The sequence below is a fragment of the Gracilinanus agilis genome, chromosome 5 (genome assembly GCF_016433145.1).
Source record: "Gracilinanus agilis isolate LMUSP501 chromosome 5, AgileGrace, whole genome shotgun sequence".
Lineage (NCBI taxonomy): Eukaryota > Metazoa > Chordata > Mammalia > Didelphimorphia > Didelphidae > Gracilinanus > Gracilinanus agilis.
The window spans coordinates 76,946,570-76,956,493 of NC_058134.1; the positions used below are offsets into that span (position 1 = coordinate 76,946,570).

Genomic DNA, 9,924 nt, shown 5'->3' on the forward strand with positions numbered 1-9,924 from the left:
CCCTCTTCTTCTCACCCCCGCCTCGTCCTTTTCCAAGAAGTCCTCTCCTTTTGCCCACTCCCGCCCCCCTTCTAGACCTGGGATAATGGCATTTGTTTGGGATAGGACACCGAACTGGCGGTGCCCGATCTCCACGTCAAGCCAGTGCTGACATCGCTGTACATAGAGCCCCCTCCTCCCATTCCTCCGCCTCCCACTCCTCCTCCCCCGCCGCCGCCTCCCCCCACTCCTCCTCCGCCGCCTCCCCCTCCTACTCCCCCTCCTCCTCCTCCCGCGCCTACGGCAGCGGCGGCAGCGGCGGCTCCTCCACCGGGACCAGCTCCCTTGCTGGCCCAGCAGCAGCGGGTGCACAAGGCCCGCCACGACTCAAGCGTTTTTCCAGACCAGACCCACACGCCCGAGGTAATGCCCACGACGAGGCACATGAAGTACTTAAGCATGAAGACGGCGTAGTCTGGCCGGCGGGCCTGGTCCGGCTGCAGGTCCCGCAGGCAGGGGCAGTTGTGGGTGGCCTCCCAGCGGGGGCGGTTGTGCTGCTCGTAGAAGAGGCAAGCGACCACGACGGCGGCGGGCACGGTGTAGAGGACGGTGAAGAGGCCCAGGCGGATCATGAGCTTTTCCAGCTTGTGCGTCTTGGTGGGACCTCCCTGCTGCTTGATGACCGAACGGATGCGGAAGAGCGACACGAAGCCGGCAAGGAGGAACATAGTGCCGATGAAGAGGTAGATGACCAGCGGTGCCAGCACGAAGCCCCGCAGGTTGTCCAGGCTCTGGTTGCCCACGTAGCAGATACCAGCCACGGGGTCACCGTCCACAGAACTGAGCGCCAGCACCGCGATGGACTTGACGCTGGGCACCAGCCAGGCGGCCAGGTGGAAGTACTGCGAGTAGCCCGCTATGGCCTCGTTGCCCCACTTCATGCCCGCCGCCAGAAACCAGGTGAGCGACAGGATCACCCACCAGATGGAGCTGGCCATGCCAAAGAAGTAGACGAGCAGGAAGACCACGGTGCACAGCGCCGGGCCCGTCGTCTCATAGCGCACGTGCTGCTCCACTGCGCCCAGCTCCTCATACTCGCCCCGCCCGCCCGGGCCCCCAGCAGCCCCAGCCGCAGCCCCAGCCGCCCCCGCCCCGGCGCCGGCCCCGCCCGCGCCGCCAGCTCCCGCCGCCCCTCCGCTGCACGCCACCTTCTCGTGCCCTGCCACCAGGCGCACCAGGTAGCCCACGGAGACGAAGAGGTAGCAGGCAGAGAGGAAGATGATGGGTCGCTCAGGGTATTTGAAGCGTTCCATGTCAATGAGGAAGGTGGAGACAGTGGCGAAGGTGGAGACGAAGCAGAGCACTGACCATAGACCAATCCAGAAGACCGTGAAAGCGCGCTCATCCTGGCTGAAGAAAGGGTTGTGGCAGGGCAGGGCGCAGTTGGCGATCTGCCCTGTCTTGACCCGGTTGTAGAGCGGGTGCCGCTCGCTGGACACAGACACCATGGGCGCACGACACTGGCAACCCGGTTCGCAGGGGGAGGAGCCGCTGCCTGGGGCCCGGGATTTCCCGCCTCCGCCCCGGGCTGGGGGAGCTGCAGCCTCCGAACTCTTGCCGCCGCCGCTGCCCCGGTGCGGAGGCCGACCCCCCGGGGGCCGATGGTGCCCGGAGCCCGGGGGCGGCTGCTCGCCGGGTAGCGGCGGCGGCGGTGGCGGCGGATGGTGGTGGTGGGGCTGACTGGGAGAGGCGGTGGTGAGGTCCGTGCGGTTGTAGTCCATGCATAGGGTGTCTGGGTTGCCTTGCTCGGGTAGCCGGTCACAGCGCATCCGGTCCGGCCAGGCAAAGCCGTACTGGCGCATGAGCGGGGCGCAGCCGGCCTTGGCCCGCTCGCACACGGAGCGGCAGGGCGGCAGCGGCTTCTTGTAGTCCTCCAGGCAGATTGGCGTGTACATGCTGCACAGGAAGAACTTGAGGTCGGGCGAACACTGGATCTCCACCAGGGGCCAGAACTGGTGCACCTCCAGGCCGGCCTCGTCCTGCGTGTCGTGGTTGAACTGGTTGGGCATATAGGTGTAGTTGTAGCCGATGCCCTTGCACAGGGGCACGGTGATCTCTTGACACGACAGCTCCTTGGCCGAGGCGGCGGCCGCCCCGCTGGAACGCTGCAGCAGGGAGAAGGCAGCGATCAGGGAGGTGACTTCCAACAGGTAACTCCACTCCATACTTGGCTCCTCGTATACGGCCCAGTCGGCAGACTCGCACACCCCCGAGTCCTCCAAGTGTCCCTCTCGCCACGCTTACTAGTTCTCCCCAAATCTCTCCCTGCACCGCGGGAGCTGCTGGAGGGGTGGAGAATGGAGTGAAAGAGGGAGGGAGAGGGAAAGGAGTAGCCTGGCGAGCAAGCCCTGCAGCGAGCGCCTTCCAAGCTTCCCCGAGTACCAGCGGGGGCTTCTCTCTTGCTGGGCCCTCCCCCTGCCCCTCTTCGAAGGTCTCTGGCTTCTCCAGGGAGAAATGGGTCGTAAATGGAGCTGCCTATTGCGCCCCCCTAGCCTCCCCAGCCAGCGGCTAGTTCCAAGTCTCACTGTCCGGGAAGCTAGATGAGGAAATCAATCCAAACCTCCCTCCCTCCCTCCCCCCTGCCCCCCACCCGCTTCAAGTCTCAGTAGCGGTTCCTTTCCCCGGGAGCCAGGGGCGGGGGGAGAGAAAGCGCCACCCCCGCGCTCCCCCCCCTTCTCCAAGTCCCACAGCAGTTCCTTTGCGGTTTGGAATGGAGTAAATCGGGGGGGGGGGGAGTAAGAAAAGCCCAGCAATCCTCCCCGGGGGGGTTCTCTCCCCTTCCCCCCCTTAAAATTTTTTCAGGTCCAGTTTCAGTCCGCCCGGAGGAGTGTTTCCAGTCGCAGTCTCATCGTTCTCCAGTTATTGCACTTGCTTTTTTTTTTCTCTTCTTTCGGGCCGCAGCCACTTTTTCCCCGGCTGCTTCTGGGCTGCCCCTGACTTTGCTGAGCACAGAAGGTGGTGTGGCCGCAAGTTTCGCCTCCGCTCCCCGTGATGCAAAGTCAAGATGGCTGAGCAAATATATACAAACTCCCCAGGTCTCGAAATGAGCCTTTCCAGCTTTTTTCTGCTCCCGCTAAGAACACCCCGAGACTAGCAAACAAATTTCCCTTCCTTTATAAAAGTCGAGCCGCCAAGCAGGGTTTCTCGGAACTCTGCAGCGGTTAGTCAGTGCCCTCCTGCTGTCGCTTGCAGCTCAGCTCTCAGCGAGTGCGGGGCAAATGGCTCCCCCCTCCAGGTAAAAGTCGTGGCGGTGCTGTTAGGGGACGCACCGAGTCGTAGGCAGTCAGGCCTCTTGTTAAAAAACAAACCCCGAACACCTGAGCTGCTGCTGCTGCTGCTTCTTCCTCAGCTTCTTCTTTCTCAGCTTCTTCTTCTGCTGCTGCTGCTGCTGTCTCCTCCGCGGGAGCAGCGCCCTTTACACAACTTCCCAGTCTCCAGCCCCTGCTTGCTTCTAGCCGCGGTCCTCATGAATATTTATACGAAGCTGACTCAGTCTCCGCCTCCTGGGTTAAGTCAGCCTATCTTTCGGAAGAGGGGGCGGAGACCAGGGACTCCCAAGTCTCAACCCCACTTAAGGAGGTTCTCTATATTGCAGTCTAAATGCTTGGAAGATGAACTTACCGACACTTTGGTGATGGAGATCTGGGAAGGGCGGGGTTGGAGCCGGGTGAGGGGGCCGGTGGATGTGCGTCTTGTGCTAGTTCAAGCTGTGGTTTTCCGAAGGAAGCCTAGAATCCTCTTCCTAAACTGCTCCGAAAAAACGTAACAGCGAACCAAAATACCGCTTCTCTCTCTTCTCTGGGTAAACCTATGTATGGTTAGCATCTTTTTCTTTGCACACCTCAGGAGCAGGGTGTCCCTACACCCAATTCCTAGGCTCTGTAATTTGGGGATGAGTGTGACCTTGTCCAGCGCTCATCTTCCAAGTAACAGGTTAATAAAGTTTCAATATCCAGACGTGAATGAAACTGTGTTAGTGGTCTTGACCCAGCTCCGGCTTTTCCTGTGAGTGATATCTTTTGGAGGAGGCTCCGGAGTTCTCTGTGCGCTTCCAGCACTCAGTGAAACAGCCTTAAATGGCAACTTCTTAGGAAGTTTCTACGGAGTAGAAAAGGCCTGGCCAGGTGAGTTCAAAAGACTTTGGGATAGAAGGGGGCTTAGTTGCACCCTTTTACTTTATGAGAAAGCAGACTTTTTTTTTTTAAACTCATGATCCCAACGAGAGTTTCTCTTGGGGATCTTAGAAGGAGATGTGACATGGATCACCACAGGAGTGACCCATGGGCCACAATGATTTGGAAGAGTTCACTGGATGGGTCTTCTAGCAGTGGTCCCTCCCATTAAACTGAACATGAGCAAGTCATCACCTCTCTGGACCTGGGTTTCCTCCTCAATTAAAAAAAAAGGGGGTATTAAACTAAGTAAATGCCAAATTACCTTTGAAACCAGACATTTCTTTGGGTCATAAGCTACTGGTATTTTGAAGAAATTTGCCGTTTATATTTGGTGCCGGTTATCCTATCCATAGGGGAGAAGGGCTTGTAAGAGCAAGTGGGGCATCTGATTTAGTAGACATTCATTTCTGGAAGCTAGAGGTTCAGTTTGAAAAGATAAACAGTACACACACATATACATGTATATGATTGTTATGTGACATTAAAGAAATATAGAGATATGCACAAAACTTAAATCACTGCAAACTATTCCATTCCTCATCCTACCACCACCAGTACCCAAATCACTGGTCATAGCCAAATGGAAAACTTTGCCTCCTCTTGGATTACCTCTGAATCTACAACACTACTCGACTGTGAAACTCCATCCATTTGCTGAAACAAACTTTTGGAAATAGGCATTCATCGTATAAGCATATGTTCAAAATTCCATATGGGCTCGTCGTCTTCACCACAGTTTCTCCCTTCTTCCTAATCCACCATTTACTCAGAGCAGTCAGACCCCTGGAAAGTTGAGGCTTAGCCTTCAGGGTGAGCAGGTTGAAGTTGAATTCGTGATCTTGGTGCGGGGAGGAATGGGGACCAAGGTTTCTTTTACCTGCAGCTTGTTACCCTGCCAATTAACCCTTCCCCTTGCTAACTCCTCCAACCCACCTTAAGATAAGAGAGCAGGGAACGGGGTGGAGGGGCAGGCTGCCTGGCAGGTTCATTTACGCTTGTTAGGACGTCCCAGGGGGTTGTCTTACTCCTAGAATGGAGTGTTTATTTTTTAATTGATCTGCTGTTTCATTTAGCGCTTGTATGGAGCTCATGCTGGGGCTGTAATTACTGTAATCTCAGGAACAAGCATTTCAGTTAGCCAGGAGGGTGGCAAAATACTTTTTTTCTTTTTCTTTCTTTCTTTCTCTTTTTTTTTTTTTTTGGTTGCTAAATTTTTGCTATTTGTCAGGTTTCAAACCAGGAATAAGTAGTGTTAGAAAACAAAAGTTGTTGTGGGGGTGTGGGTGTGGGCACGGAAAGGAAGAATTGATGGTACATCTGAGGCCAGTACAGATTATTTTCCCCTTTTTTTGAAAACAAAACTAGCACATGTCATAAAACTAAAAAAAATAGTAATTAGCAGCATTTATAGAATTCTTGAACTAATGGAATCTTTGCCTTACACCTCCTGCTTTCAGTTGCTTAGCTCAGCTATCTCCTTATGCAGGGCATTCTCATAGGTAGAATGCTTCTCTTTTGGTAAAAGTAGTGTTTTCACCAAGAATTGCAATCATGTCTCTATACCTCACCACCTTTTGTGAAGGATAGTGAGGATATTGCTAAACTTCTTGCATGGGGAGGTGATGGTGAGGAAGGAAATTCCTTAGGAAAATCAAAGACTTTCCAGAAATATTAACAAATGCAGTAGAAGCAGTTAGACTCAGTCTGCAGAGACTACCTTTACTTTCAGTAAGTAGCCTTGGATTTGGTTTTCTTTTTCTTAAACACAAAGTCTGTATTTCCATCTGTGGAAGGTATTAATTCAGAAAATCACATACTTGTGACTTGTTCAAAAGATCGTTATTCTTAGGAAGATGGAGCCGCAGGGTGACAGTTATGATTCTGATATCATCTGCAGTGGCAATTATAAAATAACCTTTTACACCCAGCTTGGACACTGCATTGCAGAGACAGCAGATGTGAGGTGCTGGTTTCCAAAAGCAACACAGATTCAGAAAAGTTTCCACTGCTCTGTTTCAGCATGGAAATGTCAAATATTAAAGGTTAGAGTTACAGTATATGAATCTACCAGAATTTTGGAAGAAAAGTCTTGATTTTTTTTCCCCCAAACAGGTTGAAAATGGTTGCTTTTAGCTTTAACCATCAGATTTATACTTTTTTTTAAATTTAGAAAGTAAATCCATCTACCCAGTCCACATTAAATTATTTATAAGTTGTCTTAAATATGTTGAAAATATAGAAACTAGAGTATTCTAAGGTTTGATTTCTAAGGTATTTATTTGTCATAATAAGTGGTCAAAGAAAAAAAGTGTTTTAATTTAGAAGATTTAACCAATATCTCTGTTACTGTTAATTTTAAATTTTTTTCATAATTTGGAAATATATTTTGCATGATAATACATGTATAACCCAGATTGAATTGCTTGTCAGCTCCAGGAGGAGGGGAGGGAAGAAGAAAGGGAGACAATACGGATCATATGACTTTGGAAAATGTAAGTGAAAATTTGTTATTAAAATTAAAAAATTAAAAGAAAATTTTCATGATTGAAAGCCGAAATGAGACAAGATTACTTAAGAAACCATTTGTGTAGGAGAGAGTAAAGGGTCAATTAAAGGAAACCACAGTAACTTGGATGAATGATACAAATTAAAAATATCAGTATAGCAGCTGTTTATTTTTTGGGGGTGGGGTGGGGGTGGGGTGGGGAGAGAAGATAGGAGTATCTTTGCCCCCTGGAAAATAAGAGTACAGTTTCTATAGGGTGTCTGAACAGATGTCTATTGACTGAACTTCATATAAATATAGTAGTACCAGCATATGAAGACAAGGATCTGTTTCAGGTAGAACCTTTTTTTTGCAGAAGTATTGATTGTCAAGTTAGATAGGATTCTATTCCACATTTCCAACTGTCACAAGAGTAAAAAACTTTTGAAAAAGTATTTTTTCTTAGTAGGTAGCAAGATATTAAAAATTCAGTATTTAAAAATGTGTTCCAACATTTAAATCCCTTTCAAGTGATGGCCTGTCTATCATATGTCTTTTTTGTGGAAGGAGGTAAAATGAGATAGCCCAGGTATTAAACAGAAATCTCCTGGGGGCCATTTCTGAGGTATCTCTCATAAAAGATCATTTATTTCTTGTAAAGGAAATATTTTCTGGGTGAATTAATAAATATTGTATTTTGGAAGAATATATTAATAAATAAATATAATATAATAATAACAATAATGATATATTGGAAGATTATATTGTCATCAAATAGTTTTCTGGTGTCTTAGTATTTTAAAATCTGGGTTTGGGGTGTGCAAGGGGGTAGCATTAATATTTGTTTTCTCATTTGTCTCATGTTATAAAAGAGCTTGACTTCTTATTTCTTGCCCTTTTCTACAGGGATCTTAAAACCAGTTTCTTTTCCTTTTTAAAAAAAGGCAATTTCCTCAGTACTTCAGGAGAAAGGTCTCATCTCAAGAAAGGACTGTTGCTGTGGTTCCTGGTACCAGGTGAAGCTGAGAATTGAGAAAATGTATAGCTGAATGAGGAACAAAAAAGGTGCTGAGAATTGAATTGGCAGGATAATTGGTGCAATTATCCTCCCATTCACTTTTAGACCACATTAGGCATAAGTGAGGTTTTTGGATTTAATTATTTGGATAGTGATTTCAGTTCTCCACATTACACAGGTACATAGCTATTTCATTTCAAAACCCACCCACAATATAGCTTATCTAAAAAAGTTCATTTTTAGGGACTTGTTAAAATACAGGCTGTTGGATCATCAATTCAGTGTAGCTAAACTCTAATTACTAAGATGAAATTGTTTTCATAAATTGATGACTGCTTTGATTGGCTCCTTTTATTTCATGGTAAGTCTTAGAATTGTTCTAAACACATTTCTAGAAGCAGTGGTATTGCTTCTCATACTTAACTAAACTGCAGTATGGACCAGATCAAAATCTTGTAGTAGACAGTAATACAAAGTTGTTTGCTAGAAATTGAGCTTTAGGTAGATATAACATTGTTAGTCCAGGTTTATGAAGGGTGTAGACCACACATATTCAGGGTAGTTGAGATGGTTTTCTTTTTCTTTCTAACTAATCGAATACAGTTCTCTGAACACAGTGGGTATTCTGTAAATACTGACTGGTTTATTATTGATGTTAATATGACTGTGTATAAAATTAGTCTAGTGTCTTTCTTCCACACATTATTTTTAGGTATCCTTTAAGACAATTAAGCTACTTTTAGAAAAAGGATGCTATCAATGTGTGATGGGTCTGCTTTTATGAGGAAAACTGAGTGTGATGGAAGGAAAAAAAATTATTACTGATCCCATCTCTAATTTCTTATTCTACTGATGATTTTCAGGAGGAATTTTAAAACTTGTTGAAGTCACAGAACTTTAATATTAAAGAAGTTACTGGATAATAAGATCAGGCAATTTGAGTTACAGATATTTGTAAACACATACACATCATGAAAATCAATAAAAAATGTACATAGGCATACCAACAATCCATTGTTAAGGGCAAAGTCTAAAAGAACAAGAACAAAACAATGAAGTTAGAAGTTAGCCAAGGATAGAAATTGTTAGAGTTGTAATAAAAAGGCTACTTGCCCCTTATATTGGACCCTACTTACAATTCTGATAACCTTCAAAGTACTCCTCTTTGGCTCTCATTCACCTATACATGTCAATTCATCCATTAGAATATAAGCTCCTTGAAGGCAGGAATATCACCAGTTTTTGCCTTTGTAGTCTCAGTACTTAGAACAATACTTGGCAGATGGTGCACCTTAGTCATTTTTTTTTCTTTAAAAGAATTTCCATTATTTTTATTAACTTTTTCCAATCATTTTTTATCAGTGATCCATTATCATTTAATCCATCGTTTCTTATCCAGGTCATTATAAAATAAATATAAATTTTCCAGCACATGAGTGTCAATACTTGTAATTGTTTTGTTTTTGGTGCAATCTTTGCTTGCACTTGGGAACAAATTACTATTTGAGGCTAAGGATGAGACAGGGGTAGTGAAACTCTACTCCTGATATCAGCATCTTTCCCCTCATCATAATACTACACTTGACGCTTTGCTTACACCTTTTCTATGCCCAGATGCATTATTTTACATTCTGAATTTATGTGCTTTCTTCTGATATATCACCAAGAATTTGACCCTGGATTCTCCCAGGCTTTGTCAGTGGAGCATGAGCTCTAGTAGGTCTATCAGGGTAGAAGGGCTTTGAGTAGAGCCTTCATGTGGAGAGGGATCTGCCTTGCATGGGCTAACTCAGACAGATTTAGATCATCCCTGGAAGGTTGGCTTCCAGATGAGGAACTTTTTTTCAGCCATACTAAGACATGAAACTATCTGCTTGGGTGTGAAGGGCTTCTGCTCTGCATTGGGTAAGGAAATGCTAATATAGAGTGCTAGGGTCTAACTTATTTGTATATGGCTGATATTCCTTTGCTAGTCTGGCATCCTTCTGAAGTCTTGCATAGTATATAATTCTGCAGTCAAGAGGCATTCAGTGCACATTTATTGAATCGGTGAATGGAGGGCAGGAGACTATGAGGTGACAAAACAAAGGATGAACAACAGTCCATTCGAAGTGTCTGCATTAGTAAGATATTAGACCATAGATTTTGAGCTGAAAGAAACTATTTTGTCCAACCTCCTCATTTTGAAGATGAGGAAACAGCCCCCG

At 46.8% G+C, this 9,924-nt stretch overlaps 1 protein-coding gene across 1 annotated transcript; it reads right to left on the reverse strand.

The window, feature by feature from the left end:
- Window positions 1–37: 37 nt before the first annotated feature.
- On the reverse strand, window positions 38–2,584 carry FZD8 (frizzled class receptor 8). Its single transcript, XM_044677901.1, has one exon. The coding sequence runs from the start codon at window positions 2,202–2,204 to the stop codon at window positions 72–74; it is 2,133 nt and encodes a 710-aa protein (XP_044533836.1). The 5' UTR covers window positions 2,205–2,584; the 3' UTR covers window positions 38–71.
- Between the last annotated feature and the right edge of the window lie 7,340 nt (window positions 2,585–9,924).